Source organism: Hemicordylus capensis, chromosome 4 (assembly GCF_027244095.1).
Source record: "Hemicordylus capensis ecotype Gifberg chromosome 4, rHemCap1.1.pri, whole genome shotgun sequence".
Classification (NCBI taxonomy): Eukaryota; Metazoa; Chordata; class Lepidosauria; order Squamata; family Cordylidae; genus Hemicordylus; species Hemicordylus capensis.
Window position 1 is genome coordinate 104,104,997 of NC_069660.1, and position 21,244 is coordinate 104,126,240.

General features: G+C 44.8%; 1 protein-coding gene across 3 annotated transcripts in view; it reads left to right on the plus strand.

Moving 5' to 3' along the window:
- The window catches only part of AK4 (adenylate kinase 4), a 51,654-nt gene extending 42,102 nt beyond the window's left edge, over positions 1 to 9,552 (plus strand). For all 3 annotated transcript variants that reach the window (XM_053249402.1, XM_053249399.1, XM_053249401.1), the window contains one exon: positions 4,523 to 9,552. In XM_053249402.1, coding sequence (XP_053105377.1) covers positions 4,523 to 4,637 — 115 coding nt within the window. In that variant the 3' untranslated portion in view covers positions 4,638 to 9,552. The remainder of the gene's footprint in view (positions 1 to 4,522) is intronic.
- The last annotated feature ends 11,692 nt before the right edge of the window (positions 9,553 to 21,244 follow it).

The window sequence follows — 21,244 nt, forward strand, 5'->3', positions numbered from 1 at the left end:
TCCCAGTCGTTTCTTGCAAAAGCTCTTCCCAATGGCCACGCCTCCATGCTGTTGCCAGTGACTCTCTGGACCGGGGCCACGGGGCCTTGCTGCACAGCCTCCCCATCTCTTCCGGGTGCCCCTCCCTCACCGTCCTTGCCATCTGGATATATGGGCGGGTCCATGGGCTCCTTCAGCAGGACATCTCCCCTGAACTAGCATGTGTTGGGCAGGATGCAACAGGCCACGATCACCTTTGGCACATGGACATTCAACAAGGCAGAGGGTGTGCCATCAGCCTCCAGCCTCTCAGACACCTGCTCCACCATGATCCTCACGCTGCTGTGCCTGAGGCTGATGTTCCTCTCTGGATGTGCGATAGTGGGTGACCATCCACTTCTTCAGGCTGTATCTCTGTTCCCTGAATATCACTGGCATCACCCAACCACCTTAACGGGCACACTGGGGTGGGGGGTGGGGAATGCAAAAATGTCCATGTGTGTGTGCTGTCTATACAGCCAAGGACGCCTTGGAACCCCTTCTTCTGGAACCCTGATCACATCCTCAGGTGGATCATGTCCTCCAGGAACATTTCCACCAGGAGGTCCACTACATCCTTGACTATCATGCAGACAGTAGTTCTTCCAACTGCAAACAGGTTGCTCAGGGACAGGTAGTTCACGTTGGAGTCCAGCTTGTAAATTGTTATGGTGAGCTGCTGGTGTGCTGGCACCATGTGGCACATCAGTGTCCTGCCGGCAGAGCATGGGTTCCATCTCACTTGCCAGGAACTCGAAGGTCACCCTAGACATCCTAAAGCTTCCCCAATAGTGCTCCGTCCCACTGTCCTCATCCTCTATTGACCTATATGTGCTGTCGTACTTTGGCAGCACCCATCTCCTTTCCCTGTCCAATCTTCTTGCGGGATATGGGAAGCAGAGGAGAAGCACTGCATATCTCTGGGCTCTTTCGATGGCTACCCTGGAGCACGCAATGAGCCCCTCAATCTCATGGAAACAGCAAAGAATCTTGCAGCTTCCCCATGGGCAGCTGAGGGCCCCAAACACCCTACTACCCACAGCAGGTGTCTCCTTTGCTGGGCTCTGTGTCTTGCTTCCTTCTCCATGGGCCTGAAGACTAGCTACATTGCAGCATGGACTGGAATGCTGTGCTCGCCGTGGCAAAGCTTTTTATCTCTTTCTGGGAGAGAGGGGAAGTGGTGGCACACCGCCTTGTGGAGGATTGAACTGCGCATGCCACCTGCTTGGGGCATCTGGGGGTGGTGGAGGATGGTAGTGCCCACACAGGCAAGGGAACAAAGGGGTGGAGTTCCAGGGAGGGAGGGGGCTTCCATTCTTTGTGCCCTGCCTGGGGCATGGTTTCGGCCAGTTGCTTCTGGGGCCACCACAGAAGGGTGTGTGTGGGCCTGTGTGTGTCTGCAGGGGACCAAAGATCTGCACTCCTTGAGAGGCTAGAATGGTGCACAGGTGCAGGCAGGTAGGTCCCTGGCATGAAGAGAGAGATGTAGTTGGGGTTGGTAAAGCCGCTGCAGAGGGGCAAAGGGTGGCGATTGGTTGGTGAGCCTCTCAGCTGCCTCGTCGGACCACTCCAAGGCACCCACCATTTTACCTGCGGTGTCCTTATAGACATGCGCCTTCTGAGCTGTAGCCTCCTGGAAGACCCACCTGTCTTGCTCATGCCTTTCCCCCTCTCTCTGGTCCATTTCACGCAGCACATCACAGGTGGCCTGTGAGCTCTCAGCATGCTGTGTGATCAGGTCCTGAGCAATCGGGAGGCGGTCAACACACCTCCTGTTGTACAGCTGGGCCATGTATTTGGCATTGGTTATTGGCCTACCTTGGGCAGGATCTGGCTAGTCCATGGGTATGGCTGGCATCACTGGTTCTTCAGACACAGGTTATGGCTGGCCAGGATCCTCTCTTGGGTGATGCTGCATGGAGGAGCATGAAGAAAGAGAACAGCATACAGACTTAGTTCACATAATTCTTGTGGCATTACCTTCCTAGCTGCACTGTTGTCAGGTCAGGGAGTTGTCCCTTCTCCCCGCCCCTCGCCTGGGGTGTGTGCTATCACCACATGACAACTCCCTCCCCCAGGATAGCACTAGCATGGAATGAGAGGGAGCGTGCTGCTCTCCAGGTCTGTGTTGGCCAACAGCCACAGGAGCTTGGGTGGGCAGGCTTGCATTGCCGGGAGAGGTGGGACTTTGTGCTGCCCCTTGCCATCTACCATTGCTTGGCAGCATGCACCTCTAGCCTCGCACTGACCTCCATTCAGCTTCTGCTTTGGTTGAGGGCAGAAAATGCATCCCTCTGCCCTGCTCTGGTTCCACAACACACAGCCTTACTCCTCCCCAGAAACACAGGACTAGCATATCCACCCCGCTAACATCAATTGGTAGCGCACAACCCCACCCCACACTGCCCCACACACCCCAGAACACCAACTACCACTTCCACTCAGCTACCTTGCACAAACTTCATCCCATCTGCTCTCCTCAGCCCCACCCCAAACACCACACGACACATGTCCACTCACTTGGTCAATTCAGCAGCTTGCAACCTTGATTTCTGCTGGTGTGCTGGTGAGAACCTGACCTTCAGCTGCCAACTCATGGGCCGATGGTGCCCAGTGCCTGATACCCATATCAGGCGGAGTGTGGGCAAACAGCTCCTCGGGAAATTCTGCACCAAGGCCTTGGTCTGTGGGCTGCCAATTCCAAGTTTTGCTCCTTGTAGGATCTCATGGTCCAGCAAGGAGACCTGACTGTCATCCTCAAAGAGGTGGCTTGGGGACAGTGGGTGCAGGTCTGGTATATGGGACTCATCATGATCCTCGGCAGTCGATGACATAGAAGCCAGATTGCAGGGGATATCCAGCAGGATCCATGAACTGGAACAGCATGGGTCCTCCATGGCCCCTGGCATCCCTTGAGGTTTTCCCAGGCCTTGGCACGCATGCCTGCTACTGGGTGGCAGCAGGTGCGCATGAAGGGACCAGGGAAGACGGAGCATGCGGACATATCAATTGCCCTGGAGAGTGTGGTGGGCATGGGGGTGGGGCTGGGGCTGGCAGGGCACCATGGTTGTTGGCAGTAGACTGCCGGGCAGAGGAGGATGCAGTCCTGAAAGAAGGGGTGGCGTGCTATTACCTCTGTGGCGAGAGGAGGAAAACTGGTCATGGCTGCATGGGGCAAGATGGATGTGGCCTCTGTTCATGCAGGGGCAGTGGAGGCAGTGGCTGGTGCTGCTGAGGCAGTGGTCATGGCAGCCGATAGTTGAGCGGGCCTGCTTAGCCCTGCACGGTTGAAAGGGTGGACATCTAGCTAGCCCTCTGCCTCCTCCCTAGCATAGGGAGCCCAGTCCCTATTGTTGTCTCCAGGGTGATGCCCCTCTTTTCTAGTAGAATGGATGCCAGCATGTCATAGTGGGCCATTGTCCTGTGCTCAACTCCAGAGAGCATGTTTGAATTTGAGGTGCTCCAGCCTCTCCTTACACTGGTTGGCAGTGCGCTGGTACCCTCGGAGAGCCATCTGGCTGGAGATCCAGCCATAGATGGCCTCGTTGTGGAACTGGTTCTGCAGCTGGGCCTGCACCCTTTCGCTAGCCCACTGTTGCACAAAAAACCTGGTTTCTGCATCTATCCAGAGCTTTGCTCAAATCTTTCTCAAGGCATCCCCAGTTTGACTGCTCCCTGTGGTGCTTGCAGTGCCAGTGCCACCTGCTGAGGTTGTGGGAGCAGAAGATTTCTGGGACTGCATGGCTGGTTGCAGCACCTTGCTGTCACCACGAAAATAGAAGTTGTGGGCCACCCAAGTCATGTGATCACATGACTGGCAGACAGGGTGGATGCATGCAATGAGCCAGCCACTACGTGCACACTCATGCAGGACTGAAAGTGTGTGGGTGTGGCCAGGCTACTACTTAGCTTAATGTGGGACAGCTCCTGCAGTACTGCTAAGATGTCTAAAAGGCACTTAAATCTGAAATGGGCTAGGATTGAGGGTTACCTAAATTCTAGTTCAGCACTGCACCAGTTCTGAAGTTAAGATGCAAGGGATGCTACAGTCTAATTGATTACAAAAAGACTTGGATTTTTGTAAAAGACCATTCAAGTGTATGCAGCTGTCTATCCATACTCTTTGACTATAATATAGGAAGATATATTTATGTTTGTATTAAGCTTGATGACTGGAAAAGCAACTCCAGTCATCAAGATTGGATTTAAAGGCCTGGATTCAATCTCCTTAGAATGATTCTTTAAGAAACCTTCTATCATTTGCCTTTTTATCCCATTCATGCCGATGACTTTGTGGAATGCTTCACAAGCTGCCCCTTTTGGTCACAAATATAAATACTCTTCTTGAAAAAGGTGTACACCAAAAAAAGAAAATGGGAATCCGCTCTCTCTCTCATATTGTCTGTCCCTTTGTGTCTTTTAACTAGAATACATCACAGAATTGCAAGTTTAGATTTTTCTCAAAGTTCTGTATTCACTTACACAGATTTGTTTCTTATTTCAGAAACAGGGGGATTCTACATTCATTCTCTGGGACAGAGACCAATAAAATCTGGCCTTATGTATACTCACTGGTGTCCAGTAAGATTCCTCCACTCCAAGTCGAAGAAGCAAATTAACCATCTCCCAAACAGAAAGAAGTATTAATATAGTCAACTTTTTTAAAAGAACAAATTTTGTGTGCTGTTTCTGTGCTCAGTCCTCTTTAGAAAAACAGCTGTTCTCCCTGGTTTTACTGGAGAATAGCTGTAGAAATACAACTGTAACCAACATCATCTTTGAAAGATGTTCTATATGTGAAGTATATGTGCATGGACTCCCAGGTAATCGTGATTGGTTATGCAGAGACAGATATACCTTTTAGCAGGTCTAAAGCCTGTTCTTTCCACCCAGCCACGGCTAGTGCTTCTGTATATGCAACATGTCATTCCATGGATGTTTGTAAAATGTTTTCCTTTGGTTCAACACTCCATAGCAGTAAAAACAACAAACACTACCCTAAATGTATCTACAATGCAATGAGCACTCTGGAAAACATATGCATTATTTAGGTCAAATAATGTGTTTCTGATAAATGGAAAATCGTGGTGGTTTAAATATGTTGCTTCTCAGTGAGAAAACCAACATTAAAGAATATCTATTATGAAAATGCTGCTGTACAATGATAGAACTAATATTTAAGTCAGTGGTGTGGCTTTAGACCATTCCATTGACCAGGAAATGGAGGTGGCCTATTCTAGATATCAGAAAGGTTGTATTACATGGTGCATTTTAGTAACTTTGTTAGAGCTTTAATATTGTTATCCGTCACTAATAGTCAGTGTAGTCCCTACTTTTTCTCTCTCCAGCTGATGCAAATTGTCCTATTTCCAGACAAACACTCATGCATTCAGACATTCTGGGTTAGATCTAAAAGAGCCTTTCATGATTTGACCATTTATCCCCCACACTGTAGCCCATTTCATCCCATAGTTCTCTGTTCTGGGGTCTCCTGACTCTCAAAAATGGATTTTCAGTGAACTGGGGTTGTAGTGGGTATGAGGAAGCCTCTCTGTTCTAACACAATAATGAACCAGATTATCAGTGATTGTGGTTGGCAATGGATTCCCATTTCTGCAGAAGCGCTTCTGAAATTGTGAAGAGTGCTGCTGAGTTATATCAATAATTTCTTATATAAACACCTGTCCTATTTGCATAGTTGGGATTGTCCATGTAAAGACAGTCAGTATGTCATGGTTCAGTTTGTTTTTGAAATGTATGTCATGGTTCAGTTTGTTTTTGAAATTTTATCCTTGAGGTTATGTACTGTTAAGCATGTTGCTTTACTTGAAAACACTGACCACACTTCTAGGTCATTCTAGTTCAAGTGCTGAGCAAAAACATTCAATTTTCTAGAGCAGTACATTACAAACTTGCTTTGAGGGAATGCTTTTCGTATTTGACTTGACTGCTGAGCAACACCTATGTGTTGGCTGCAGATATCCCTGCTTATTGATTCTAGGGCATTTTCTTCATAGCAAACTTCAAAATGTATGGGATGACTACAAACCTCTTGGGTCTTGGTCCTGCCCCATGCAGATAAACATTGTGCCTTAGAGCAGAGATTCTCAATGTTTGGTCCAATAACATCTGGGGACCCAAAGCTGAGAATCTCTGCTCTAGAATATTCCCAACATACACTTAGAATATGCATTGCAGTAGTAATGGGCAAGCTGTCTTCCAGGAATCTTGTTTGCCATTAACACACTGCCATAATCTTACCTTCTTATGGAAACCATGGTAAGCTTCCAAGCAGAACCATGCTTCCACAGTAGACAGTTGGAAAGCCACTGTTCTAGATTAACATTGCCAGATCAAATGAGCTTCTGATTCCTTCTTCCTCATACTTCCCTTTCAGTTCCCCATTTGATTTCCTCTAGCATTATTCTGTAGTAAATAAAATAGGAGCTTGCAATTGGTTTTTAAAAAAATTGTAAAGTTTCTTCTGGAGCAAAGAATTCTTCGAGGAAGAAAACTTAGGATGTAACCCAGTTTCTTTTTAAAAAGGAGACACACAAACCTTAAAGGTCTTGAAACCTGGTTATTTTTAAACAAGTTGGCTCATAACAAGAATTAATGGCTTTTCTAAACAGAAGTAACTACTGTAACTTTGATTCCTAATTTTTCACAGGAGCTGGAAGTTGCCCCTCTTAGTACAAGTATTCTTGTCTCTTATTTTATATACTATTAAAGGGTTAGGGGGAATGTATTCTGGAGAAAAATGAACTGGATTTTTATTGAGTAGATATTTATCCATGCTGGTTTGATAAAATGTGACTCTGCTTTTTAAATCAGTAGGCATTGTAAAGTTCCTAAATTTCTATCTCTTGAGATTAGAACTTGATAGCATTTTATGCCCTCACCATATCTTGGGCTGCACTGGAAAACTGACAATGAATATCTGTTGGCACAATCAGACTTGCTAAACCCCTGTGCAGCTGCAGTCTTTCTCATTTGGTATAAGTAATGTCTGCATTCATTTCTCACCTCTACACTTGATTAGAAGGCAGACTGTATTGGTTTTCACTTGTTTATTACGTTAAGAAATTTCTGTTCTTCTTACAGGGAGACTTAAAGCATGATCCTAGTTTGTGAACTTGGATGCAAGTTCTATTGGGTTTAATGGGACTGACTTCTAAGTAAGCGTGTAAAGGATTTGAGCCTTAATTTTGGCTTTCTAAGATGTAAACAGATTTAATACGATGCTGTTCATATTTGTGCATGTAAACGTTAATCCACTGTAGAGATGTATTCCTCATCAATCATGTTTCTGTAGGTGTACAACTGCAGTTTAGTAAGTTACTACTACACTTATCCCTTCCACCCTTTGATGCAGGTTGCGTTGTAGATGCTGATTGTGAGGTTCTTTTACCTGCATCAGAGTGGAGTATTCTCAAATGCTGAGGTGAATGCAACTATACTTGTGCATCCCAGCATATTGAATCTAGGCATGTCAAACTTTTAACTTGCACAGCTACAAGACAGGCATCTTGTTACATTTTAGTTGTCAAGCAGAACCTGACTCCTACAATCTTTGTACTGTATGAAGTCATATATTCAAAGCAAGCATTGGACTCAAACTTACTGCTTAATTTTGATCGTGCTTTGCAGTTGAATCCCTTAAAGCAGTTTGCTATATTAAAAATGTGTAAGAATAAAATACAGCATTTTCATAAAACTAAATTTTCATTTTCACCTTTCCGTTGCGGAATATATATCCTGTCAGTTATACATATTGGTGGAACTAGTTCTTAATTTTTAAGAACTATGGTGTGCAACACCATAGGCAGTTTGTTACTACGAGAAAGCATCTAGTATTAAACTTTCATAGCTAACTAAACACACACTCCTGGTCTCCCTTACCACCCAACAATAAAGCTTATTATATTTAGCAATAGTTTGAATATAATAAAGCGAACATACTGTGTGAATCCAACCTGAGCCTCTCAGATTGAATTGTTGTAGTACACAGTAACAGGAATGGGTAACTGACAGACCAGAATTTGAATACAGACTGCTGGTGATCTTGTATGGAATTCACACTGCCACCGTCTGGAGAGCTGTCACTCGATATACAGGAATGCAGTCCAGCTACTAGACGCTGATATTTTTGTACTTTCTATGAAAATAAATTGCCTCCTGTTGTGGCAGATGGAGATAGAACTCCTCCTGCACTTATGTTTTGAAAGACTGAAGAGGGCCTTGCTAAGCTGGTGGGATATTCAATTAGAAAGGTTTATGTTTCAAAGACCCAAACACACTCTTCATAATATCTAGTAGGAGTCTTAAAGAAGAGGGTTTTAGTGAGCAGGTTTGCGAGTCCATATAGCAAAGGCTATGAGTCTTACACTTGGGTTCTTCTTGATTAGCAGTGTTTCCAGGGAATGCAGTGTTTGATCAAACAGTTTTTCAAAATGTCATTAAATCTCATTGTGACCATTTGTGGGAGTAGAGAGAGAACACAGATTTAAAAAGAAGCCATTGTCTACAAAATGTTGCATTGATTTGCTGGATGTACTGTTACACTTCATTGTGAATGTGAACTGGGTATACACAAAGAGTTAAACATCAAAGCTGGGAACTGATTTATCCCCTCCCCTGTACATCTCCTACTCGTTCTGAATGTCTGGTATGCTAGGAAAAGCAACTGCTAGGTTAGGTGACTTCTGACTTCTTCTCTGTCTTCCAAAATCTTGGTTTGGGAGAGGCTATTCTAAGAGCAGAAAGGAGAACCCTTCACCTAGTCATGCCTCAGGGACTCCAGGCTCAGGTGGGCAGATAGGAATGGGTAAAACAAGGGTTCTCCCATATGCCCTCCAGTTTGCCTTGCTGAGGTAAGGAATAGCAAGGCTTGTCTCTTGTTCACCTGTGGCAGGTGCAAGAGAGCCTTATAGAATTAGAACTCCATACTGCACTCCATTTGTATTGTACTATATATTTCTTCATATAGGCATTTTAGTGCAGTGCAATCTAGGTTATTGTCGCAGGTCTGAGAGAGTTAACTTGCAAAAACTATGGAAGGGTTTCAGCTCCCAAATTCATATTTGAAGCAAGAGGAAAAGAGCTCTAATTATGAAAATGTTATTGCTGTGTAAACTTACTACAGTAAAATGTACTTATATATTTTTTAAAATGATTTCAGGGTTGAAATGCCATTTCTTGCTGCTTAGAGTAGTTGAGCAAAAGCTCTTCATTCAGAGGCTACCCAGAATGCTTCATTTTGATCATAGCCTTTTTGAGAATAGCCATCTTTTGTAATACAGCATAATATTCACCTCATGGTGTTGGCACTTTACTGTGAATCTGACGCATTTTCTAAAGTTATGATTCTGTCTTTGTAACAACTGTGTGTTGGGAGCAATTGTTTTGGGAATGGTTTTTGTATGTAATGGAGAGGGTGTATTTTTTTGTCTTGAATAATCTCCCTTCTACTTCTCTGAAAACTCTAAACCTGTATTGCCATTTGATATATGTAAATAAAGTTTTTTCAGCTTATTTTATCTCTTCTCAAATGTATGTCATAAGCTGAGCTTTACTTCTTGTTAAACTCCAGTTCTGAATAAAACAAAAATGCCTTTCTTTTCTGTAACATTGTGCCAAGAGGTAATGAGAACTTCTACCATGCATTAGATGTAGATGTGAGGTAAAATAGTAATCTGTATACTGTGTGTGCATACACTCAGAGGAGAAACGGGGTGTGGAGGGAGAGGTGTACACTTTCATTCAAATCTCGCTGTAACATTGACTTGAGGATGCTTTAAATTATACAAGTATAATTGTGTCAGTATAGTTAAGCTGGAGAGTGTTTTCAGTGTTTCACCATTATAAGCCCTGAACTTTCTATTGTTTATAAAATTAAAACCAGTTCTCCAGTGTGCCTGACCATCAGCACACATTCACTAGGTGACATGAGACACCCCTGCTAATTTGGTGAAGATCCATTGGGAAATGGCTTAAATGGAGCCGTTCAAAGTTTTTCGCTTTTTAATGGGTTTAAAGGGTTGGTGACTTTTTGGGGGACTGAGGAAGTGCTATTTAAATGATTTTGTAGTCCATGTACATAGTTACAGCCTTTAGACTGCATGCCATAAAAATGCCTTTTGTATATCCCCTTGGGACCCAACTGATTGTTTTAAAATTGATCCTCACTGTGAGTTACTAATGCATCTTTAGTGCTAACAGAGTCTGTGCAGTAGCAAGTTTGAAGTTCGTGCCCACAGGGCTGCCCACAATAAACATGGCAGCCGACTCACTGCTCTGCCCCTCCAGCTGCCCTGACCCTGCTCTTATGGCCACTCGATCGCTGAAGGGCTGCACTCCAGTAATGACCCAGTATAGCTGTGGCCTCCTTGTCCTTGCTGCCCTTCCCCTCCAGCTGCCCTTCTCCTAGCACTCAGATAGGTTTCCCACCAGCCGCTGCTGCCGCTCCTGCCTGCCAATCTATTCTGGTGCGTGCCCCTCACCCGTTCTGGCACACGCCTTGCCCCTGATGCCCCGTTCCCTGCCAGCTTGCATGGCTTCCACCTCCAAGGGCTCAGATGGCCTTGGTGCATGTGCGGAGGCCATCTGAACTCAGAGGGTGAGGCAGCAGGCAGGGAACACTGGCTTGCCACGGCCAAAAACTGGGGCAAGGACCTCACCACAATGGGTGTGAGGGCCTGTGTGTGAGAGTGGATGCAGTGTGTGCCTGTGTTGGGATGTGTGTGGGCCTGTTGTGGTGCAGTGTGTGCCCATGTTGAGGTGTGTCTCTCACTCACAGTGTGTGTGTGTGTGTGTGTGTGTGTGTGTGTGTGTGTGTGTGTGTGTGTGAGAGAGAGAGAGAGAGAGAGAGAGAGAGAGAGAGTGAGAGTGAGAGAGAGAGAGAGAGTGAGAGTGAGAGTGAGAGAGAGTGAGAGAGAGAGGGAGGGAGGGAGAGGGGTGTGCTACATCACTGGTATATAACTTTTACATTGTTTTTGCTGATAGTACCATCCTAAAGAAAATTAAATCAAGCGGGAGAACTGTGAGGTTCATGATAAATTTCTGGAAGATAGTCTGTAGTTTTGGACACGGTTGTTAAAGAATTATTTTTAATTATTGTTTTGTGGTGGTTTTTAGAAAAAGGGGGAAATGAAGTACAGATTTAAAGCAAACACAAATTACCTGCTACCTGTGTCCTTATTCAGTGCTGAATAATCATGAGGAAGGATCACACACTCCTGAGGTGGCTCAATTTGGAAGCAGCTCACTAGAGGCAGCACACTTGTTTTTTTTGCCTAAAGAAGACAGTAAGCAAGCAAGCAAGCAAATATATAAATAAAGGGGGTGGGGAGTAAGCTAAGTTGGTTAGGCCTATCATTTCTAGGGTTTGATTTCTGGCTGGCTAGAGGTTTGTTTTTGACAGGGCAGTTTGTGTAGGGGATTAGCTGCAGATGAGTCACACAGCTTTGGGGTGGGGCCACATTCCTGAGGTGGGTCAGTTTGGAAGCAGCTCTCGAGAAGACAAAGCTTAGACCCTGGGAGCTTTGGGAACAGGAGATTATGATCAGATACCAAAGGAGTTTTACATGGAATTTAGCAGGGAAGTGTGTGGTGAGCCACACAAGCAGCTCCCCACAAGTGGTTCCCCTTCATCGCAAAGGAGACACTTAGTATGAGGAGGTGAGTACTACCCCACTTTTGTAATTTTCTTGGAAGGCAGAGCTTAAAACCATTAATTAGCTGACAACTGTACCTAAGACCTAGCTTTCAGATAAACAAGCTCTATACATTCTGAATAGCCAATAAAACCAGTTATGAAGTTAGAATGCCAGCAGAGGATGGGTGCTTCCCAGTGTATTGCACAGAGAGTTGCATGTGTGACTGTCTGCCTGAGGGGCAGAAGTTGTGAGTGTGTTCTTGGTACAAAAAGCTCCTGGCTCTCAGGGAACAAGTTTGTTCCCTTGAAGCTAAGGTGGCTTTGCTGGAGAAGTTTGGGGAGGTAGAGAGCTATGTGGGTGAGACCCTCAGGGATGTAATAGAGGCATCCCACTCCCAGGATGACAGCTCCTCTGCTGTTATGAGGTCTCTGGGAAGGAGGACCTTCCATCCATCTGAGGAAGATGGGAATTCTCCCTTAGAAAAGACCCCTTCCTTGGGTGATATGCCCATATCTTCTCACACAGAGAATGCAAACATTTCAGATAAACCAGAAGGGGACAGAGTAGAACCAAGAGTAGAGCAGATGGAAACACATGACAGCTGGTCAGAAAGGTCAAATGACCATAAGGGAGATAGCACACATCAACACTAGTTAAGACACTCGGCATAGGTGTTTATCTATCGGTGCCAGAAGCTTGTGAGCCAAGATGGGTGAGCTGGAGTGCTGGGCTTCTAATGAAAACACAGACGTAGTGGGTATAGTGGAAACCAGGTGGAACGGTGAGAACCAGTGGGACACAGTTATTCCTGGGCACAAGTTCTACAGAAAGGATAGGGAGAGGAGGATTGGAGGTGGAGTAGAACTATATATTTCAGCACTTTGTATTACACCCGGAAACATATTGGCAGCCAGTGCAGTTTTTTTCAAAATCAGTGTGTTATGGTCCCTTCATGTTGTCCCAGATTGCAATCTGGCTGCCGCATTCTGTATCAGTTATAGTTTCTGGACTATGTACAAAGTCAGCCCCACGTAGAGCCCATTACAGTAGTCAAGTCTGGTGGTTACCAGCATATGTACCACTGTTTTAAGGTCATTCACCTCTAGAAATGGACGTAGCTGACGTATCAGAAGAGGCAGACCTAAACCATCTCCCAGGTCTCAGTCCCCACAGTCAGTACCTCTGTCTTATTTGGATTAAACTTCAGTTTGCTATCCTTCATCACCGCCTCCTGGCAAGAATGTAGGAATGATATACCATTTTCTGAAGAGGTTGACATAGAGAAGTAAAACTGGGTGTCGTCATCATATTGATAAAACCCAGCACCAAACCTCCTGATGATCTCTCCCAGCGGTTTCATGTAGATGTTAAAAAGCATTGGAGACAGTATGGAGCCTTGTGGAAATCCATACTTAAGTTCTCATTTTGCAGAGCAGCAGTCTCCAAGCGACATCATCTGGAATCTACCAGTGAGGTAGGCGCAGAACCACTGTTTAAAAGTGCCACCCAACCCCACCTCAGGCGGTCCAAAAGGATACCATGGTTGATGGTACTGAAAGCCACAGAGAGATCCAAAAGGATCAGTAGAGTCACACTTCCTCTGTCAACAGCCAGTTGGAGAACATCTAACAGGCTGACCAAGGCAGTCTCAACCCCATAGTCCATATGGAAGCCAGTATCATCCAAAACTGCCTAGAGCCAAGAAGCTACCACCCACTCAGTCATCTTGCCTAACCATGTAAGGTTAAAAACAGGTCTGTAATTAGCTGAGGGATCCAATGCAGGTTTCTTCAAAAGTGGTCTAATAATAGTCTCCTTAAGACAAGGAGGCATCCTGCCCTCCCTCAGAGAAGTATTTACCAGACTCTCTATGATAATGATTATCAGATGAAATAAGCCAAGTTGGGCAAGGGTCAAGAGAACAGGTTGTAGGGTGCACAGTCTGAAGCAGTTTGACCACTTCCTTAGGAGTCACAAACGGAAAATGATCCAATCTAATTCCATAAGAGAAGTTGCTTGGCACCTCCATAGCAGACCCTACAGTAACTGTGGAATCCAGCTCAAATCCAGAAGATTCAGATATATTCTGAATCTTCTCAAAACTATTTTAAATTTCTGTTCATGATAAGTAAGTAGTTTGAGAGCAGAAACAAAAATACCCCAAATCTGATGCATGTGAAATATTATTATTAATTTATTACATTTATAAACTGCCCCATCCAAAGGCTCTGGGCAGCGTACAACAAATTTAAAAAGACCTAAAAACACACACCATTTAAAACACAGTTCTAAAAACAATATAAAAACAATTTTAAAAACTTTAAATTAAAATACTTTTAAAAAACAAAACAATTTACAAGCCTTGGAAGGCTAGGCCAAATAAATAGGATTTTAGGGCTCTCTTAAAGGCTGACAGTGAACCTAAACTGTGGATATCTGCCAGGAGTGTATTTCATAGGCCGGGAGCAACTACAGAAAAGGCCTGGTTCCGAGTCGGCACCAGACGTACGGGTGGAAACTGGAGACGGATCTCTCCAGATGACCTCAATGAGCGATAAGGATCATACCGAAGCAGGCTCTCTCTATGGTAGCCCAGACCCAAGCGGTTCAGAGTTTTAAAAGTAATAACCAGCACTTTGCATTTCACCTGGAAACATATTGGCAGCCACTGCAACTGTTTTAAGACAGGCATAATATGGTCTCTCTGGGTTACCAGAGACCAATCTGGCTGCTGCATTTTGAACTAACTGAAGTTTCTGAACGATGTACAAAGGCAGCCCCACATAGAGCGTATTGCAGTAGTTGAGCCTGGAGGTTACCAGCTGATGCACCACTGTTTTGAGGTGATTCTCTTCAAGGAAGGGATGCAGCTTTTGAATCAACCAAAGTTGATAGAAAGCACTCCTAGCCAGAGGCGTATCTAGGGAAAATAGCGCCTAGGGCAAGCACTGAAATTGCGCCCCCTGTCCAAACATCCGACACCCATCTTTCAGATAATTTTACCATAATATCAGCTGAAAAATAAAGTCAAGCTTGTTAATCTTTTAATATTTCAAAAACTATTTAGCTGTGTACGTAGCCAGACCAAAAAGTGCTGGAAAATTACAAATTTCAGTATGCTGGGGCTCATGAAATACCCAAATACTATGTGGAGGTGTACTTGGAAAACTAATGTCTAATTCTCTATTATGCATTGTAGCATCTCTATTACATAACTTTTAAAAATAAATGGAGAATTTGACTTTTCCCAAATACTCTGAAAATCATTAAAGGATATGCAGCGTAAACTGTGTCACTGCTTGGAATATATTCTAGTATTTCAGAAAGACAGTTAAAATGAGAGAAAGAGATCAAGAAACTCCCAGTGGGCCTTAATACTAAGGATTCAAAGTCAAACTCACCATTAATAGCCATATTATTAAGACATCACATTTAACTCACTTATCACAAGAAGCAAAATAAGAGCAAATGAATAAAATCCTAGCTCATAAGCTTCAGCTCATTATTCACAAGCCCTGATTCTCTGTACATAGTGCCAAACTGAATATGTGTACAGTGACTTATATTATATTATATTTAAAAAATACCTGTAGCCCCTTCGGGGGCTTCCTAAAGGCTGTGGGTGGGTCTGCAAAGGTCCCCCCTCCCTTCGCTGGCTTCTAGGGCCTCACAGAGGCCATTTGAGCATGCACAGTGGCCATTTTGTTTTTGGTGGCCATTTAAAATTTTTTTAAATTTTTCAAAATGGCGCCCCCCTTCAAGTGGCGCCCAGGGTACGTGCCCTGCCTGCCCGACCCTAGATACGTCTCTGATCCTGGCCATAGCCTCCACCTGAGATACCAGGGTGAGGCCAGCATCCAAGAGCACTTCCAAGCTGCATACCTGTTCCTTCAGGGGGAGTGTAACCCCATCCAGCACAGAAAGATCTAACTCATCCCTTAAATACCAATCCCGCACAATTAGCACTTCCATCTTGCTTGGATTGAGCTTCAATTTGTTCTCCCTCATCCAGCCCATTACTGCCCATAGGCATTTAGGGAGTGAATTTCCTGCTGCTGCTGCTGATGATGATGATGATAAGGAGAAACAGATTTGGGTGTCATCAGCATACTGATAACACCCAGCACCAAATCTCCTGATGATCTCACCCAGCAGTTTCATGTAAATGTTAAAAAGCATTGGTGACAGAATGGAGCCCTGAGGGACTCCATATAATAGCTCCCGTTTTAAAGAGGAACTGTCACCAAGCTCCACCATCAGAAATCTGCCTGAGAGATAGGAGCGGAACCACAGCAAAGCAGTGCCTCGTATTCCCAATTTTCCCAGGCGATCCAGAAGGATACCATGGTCGATGGTATCAAATGCTGCCGAGAGATCCAAAAGAACCAACAGAGTCACACTCCCTCCGTCAATTCCCTGGTAAAGGTCATCTATCAGGCTGACCAAGGCAGACTCCACCCCATAGGCCGCTCTAAAGCCAGTTTGAAATGGGTCTAGATAATCGGTTTCCTCCAAAACTGCCTGAAACTGGCTAGCCACCACTCTCAATCACCTTGCCCAACCATTGGAGATTGGAGTGCAAGTGGAGAAGAACTCAGCTTGAATGTGACAGGACACAGCATAGAGCCCATTATAACTATCCATCTATCCAACTAGCTGCCTATAACTATCCATCACTGAGGGATCTAGGAAAGGCTTCTTAAGAAGCGGTCTAATCATTGCCTCCTTCAAACAAGAAGGCATCCTACTCTCCCTCAGTAATGACTTGATATTAAAGAGGCACCTTTTAACATGTTGATTCTCTTTATTAAGCTGGGAGAAAGCAACTGGCCCTATCTACCCCCAGCACAGTACCTCCAGTGTCTGTTGCTGATGTCTATCTTATGTTTCTTTTAGATTGTGAGCCCTTTGGGGACAGGGACCCACCTTATTTATTATTTCTCTGTGTAAACTGCCCTGAGCCATTTTTGGAAGGGCAGTATAGAAATCAAATAAATAATAATACTATGTCAACTGGATCACCTTGATCCACACACTTGTTGACACTTTCAAAGAACTCCAAAAGGTTTGTGAGGCAAGATTTACCTTTGCAAAAGTCATGCTACTTCTCTCCCAGAAGGGCCTGTTCTTCTATGTGCTTTACAAAATTATTCTTGAAGATGCTTTCCATCAATTTGCCTGGAACGGACATTAAACTAATCGGCCTGTAATTTACTCTGAAGAGTCACCTTAATAGACTCTACAGAAACAGTGGAGTCGAATAAGTCAACCCAGATACAAGATATTTTGTCCGCAAAGAACCCATTAAAAGCATTGCAGCAGAACAAAGTCCCCGGGAATTGGTTCTAATTGGAAGGAGCCTGAATCAGACTCCTCACAACCTGGGACAACTCTGCTGGACGCGAACCTGCAGCAGCAATGTGGGCAGACCAGAATTAGTTTTTTGCCACACGCATCGCCACTGCATAAACCTTCAAATGGGCCTTATGCTGTATCCTGTCACATTCAAGCTGAGTTCTCCTCCACTTGCACTCCAGTCACCTGCCTTGCTTCCTCAAACCCTGCAATTCTTCTGTATACCACGGGGCCACTTTTAAAGCAGGTCGGAAAGGGATGCTTAGGAGAGATGGTGTCTACTGCCCTGGTGAGTTCCCTGTTCCAGGTTCCCACCAGGGCATCGAAAGAATCACTGACAGGACCAACATTAAAATCCTCCAAGGTTTTTTGGAATCCTACTAGGTCCAGCAGCCGTCTCAGGCGGACCATCTTAATAGGTCCTCCACCCCTGCAGGGCTGAGTTGTGGCTGTGAAACCAACCTTAACCAAGTAGTGGTCTGTCCATGACAATAGGGAAACCACAGGATCCTGCACCCATGAAACACCCCTGATCCGAACAAAAGACCAAATCGAGTGTGTGGCCAGCAACATGAGTTGGTCCTGAAACTAATTGGGATAGGCCCATAGTTGTCATGGCCACTATGAACTCCTGAGCCACACCAGACAGTCAGCCTCACAATGGATACTGAAGTCCCCCAGAACTAAAAGTCTGGGCAACTCCAACACTAACTCCGAGTCCAGCTACGTCAGCTCAGTTAGGGAGTCAGTTGGATGGCAGGGTGGACGGTACACCAACAGAATCCCCAATCTATTCCTAGTTGTCAGCCTCAGAAAGACACACTCAATATAAGTCAACTGTTGCACAGGGACCCTGGTAAGGAAAATTGTATCCTTATGGACCATAGCCACTCCTCCCCCCCCCACACTTCCCCAAGCCTGCTCCACAACAGAGTAGCCTGGTGGAAGAAGCTGGGCCCAAACTGGGCCACTAGCCTCCCCCATCCAGGTCTCAGTTATACAAGCCAGGTCGGCTCCCTCATCCACGATCAAGTCATGGATGATTTTGGTCTTATTCTTGGCATTGCAAAGGAGCAAGGCTACGTTCTGTGGGAAGCTGGAACTACTCCCCGGGGCCAGAGAGCTGACAGGGCAGCCGGAAGTGGAAACAGTTATTAAATTCCTAGTTTCCCTTCCCCTGTAACAGACAGCTGCTCTGCCAATGCCAATTCTTCTATTCCCTACAACAGTAATAGCTGCCCCAGAGCTGCCGGACACACCACCTGCATCACTCTGCCTAAGAGAACCCAAACACATGACAACAAAAGGCCTGGCACAACCCAATAAAAGGAAAACTAACAATATTCAACCCAGATCTCCAACCCCACCTTAATATAACTCCCCCCCCCCACGAGTCCCACTCCGAAGGCCAGACACCAAAGGCTGGTCTCCTTTGGTGGCTGGCTTTGGCAGCCGCCTACAGACAGTCCACCAGCTTCACTGTCGGCTACGCCTCCGGCATGCCTTTCTCCAATATATGCTACCAAGGTCTCCAGAAATCTCCCTTCTCACAAGAGACCTCTGGTTCTTAGGGACAGGTGGAGCAATTCAAGCACTTGGGTAGAAGGCACAGGTGGAATAGGACAGCAATCAGGCTTCCACAAGCTGGTTCTTCCAAAGGTCTGGGGTTGCAGAAACAAACCTCCTCAACCGAGACAGGAATGTGCAGGCAGGGTGAGACAGCTGTTGTTCGTCAGGAGAGGCCAGGGAGCTGACAGTGTCTACCCCATTCCTCTATTCACTCTCTCCGACCTCCCAGCAAGAGGAGATGCAAGTCTCCAGGCAGTTCAGTCATCTCCAAAGGGCAGCTGAGGATGCAATGGTGCATTATAGGAACCTTTTCACTGATCTATGAATGTGGGGTGTTTGGTAAAAGTAGCTGTTCTGGAAAGATTAAAAAAACAAAAAACAAATGTGGTTTGTATTGTCATTCAGCAGCAAGTTAAATTATGTGCTTTGAATAAACCCTGACAGAATAAGTTTGAATGCAAACTGTTGCTTATAACTAATCCACAAAAAGAGCTTGGCTACCATTTAGAGTAACTAAAAACATTTCTCTTAAGCACATACAAACTACAGCATAGATAACAGATGAACAACAATGAGAATAACCATGTCTGAATTACGTGCTCCAGGAACCTGAATTTAGCAAGGGGATTATATTTGTTCCAAGTGATAAGATTAGAGGAAAGAGATTTCTGTACAGCTATTATATAAACTGGATTGTTCATCCACAAAAAATGAAGTTTTTATCAACATGCTGTTTAGAAAAGACTATCCTAATATGCTGGGTGCAGGCAATGTCTTTCAGAGACTCGGAAGATGCATTGTAGTGCAATCATTGCTTGTAGTATATGCATTAATTGCTTAGGTCTTGCTGATACAGTGTTGTTTCACCAGGTTGGGTATTGGGAAGGCTGAAACTAGTAGCCCATTCAATGTGACCAATGCTACTGTAATAAACATGTGCACATGTTGGTGTGACTATAGTAGAATGCAGGGGAGCTTTAACGCCAATCTTCTAGTTACCAAATAGCCTAAAAATCCCACCTGCCATCTTTCCTTAATCCACTCCCACCAATAGAACAAGCCGCCACCGAAAAGGCCCTGTCTCTAGTTCCCACCAACTGGATCTCTGTTGGTGGTGGGGCCATGAGCAGGGCCTGACATGCCAAGTGGAGGGCCATGGCAGGTCCATATGGGCGAATGCAGTCTGACAGGTATCCTGGCCCCAAGCCGTGTAGAGTTTTAAAGGTCAAGAACAGCACTTTGAATCTAGCTCGGAAATGGACTGGTAACCAATCAAGCTGACGCAGGATGGGTGTGATTTCCATTAAGCACGCTCACGGTATCCTTGCAGCAGCATTCTGGACCAGCTGAAGCTTCTGAACTATCTTCAAGGGCAGCCCCACTTAGAGTGCATTGCAGTAATCAAATTTGAATGTTACCAAAGCATGAGTGAGGTGAGTTCCAACTTTTCCAAGTAGGGTCACAGCTGGTGTACCAGTCATAGTTGGTAAAAAGCACCTCTGCACACCACCACCACCACTACCTGTGCCTCAAAGGACAGCATCAGGCCCAGAAATGCACCCGCCCAAGCTGTAGACAGCTTTATTCACTCTAACCCCTGCTAACTTGGCAAAGAGGCACCTTTTAACATGGTGATTCTCTTTATTTAGCAGGGGGGGAGTAACTGGCCCTATCCACCCCCAGCACAGTACCTCCAGTGACTGTTGCTGGTGTCTGCCTTATGTTTCTTTTAGATTGTGAGCCCTTTGGGGACAGGGATCCATTTTCTCTTTCTTTCTTTCTTTCTTTCTACTGCCCTGAGCCATAATAATAAGCATCCATATAGCCCTTTTAAAAGTGTCAAACTTCCATTAATATATAATTAAACTAGAATTATATTGACTAGAAAGCATTAAATTATCTAGAGCAGAGACTCCCACATCTGGTCTACTCAATTTCACCAGCCAATAATTTCTGTGGGATAAGGAGAAGCAACTGCAATTAGGAATGGACTAAACTGGCTTTCCCCACTCACAGTGGAAACGCGCCCCCACCCCCGCCCACATTAATCTTGTACATTAAACAACCAATTAGAACTAGTGGCACATTTCTTTATAGAAATAGTTTGCACCACAGCTAACACCTTACTGTAGGTAAGTCTATACTGGGGTAAAAAATAATTGAATGATAAACAACTTACATAGTAACACTACTGCATATACTAGCAAATATGAGAGTTACTTACAGATTCACATGTCACAGGTTAATGTTTAGTGCTCAGTACACTATATTTATTTTATATTTTTCCTGGATGTTTATTGTGAGGTGGGAGAAGCATTTTAATATGCTATGGAAGGAATAGTGTCATTATCAGCAGAAAATGAGTAAAAATGGAAATGAAATCTCTAGATTTCTAAACCACATAGATTCCAACTCTCATTCTAAAACTCAGAATGATGGATGGATCAAGATATTTCTTAATAATAAACATATTTTAGCTTTCCCCTCTTCATTCTACTTCCCTGTTGAAATTGACAAAAAGGTCTGGATAATTGTCTGCAGAAATGATGTGAGAGAGAACCTTTTGACTCCAGATCCCATTCCATGCCAGATTTTATAAATATGTCTTCTTACATCCTCATCCTTTCTCTGATAATCCGATCTAT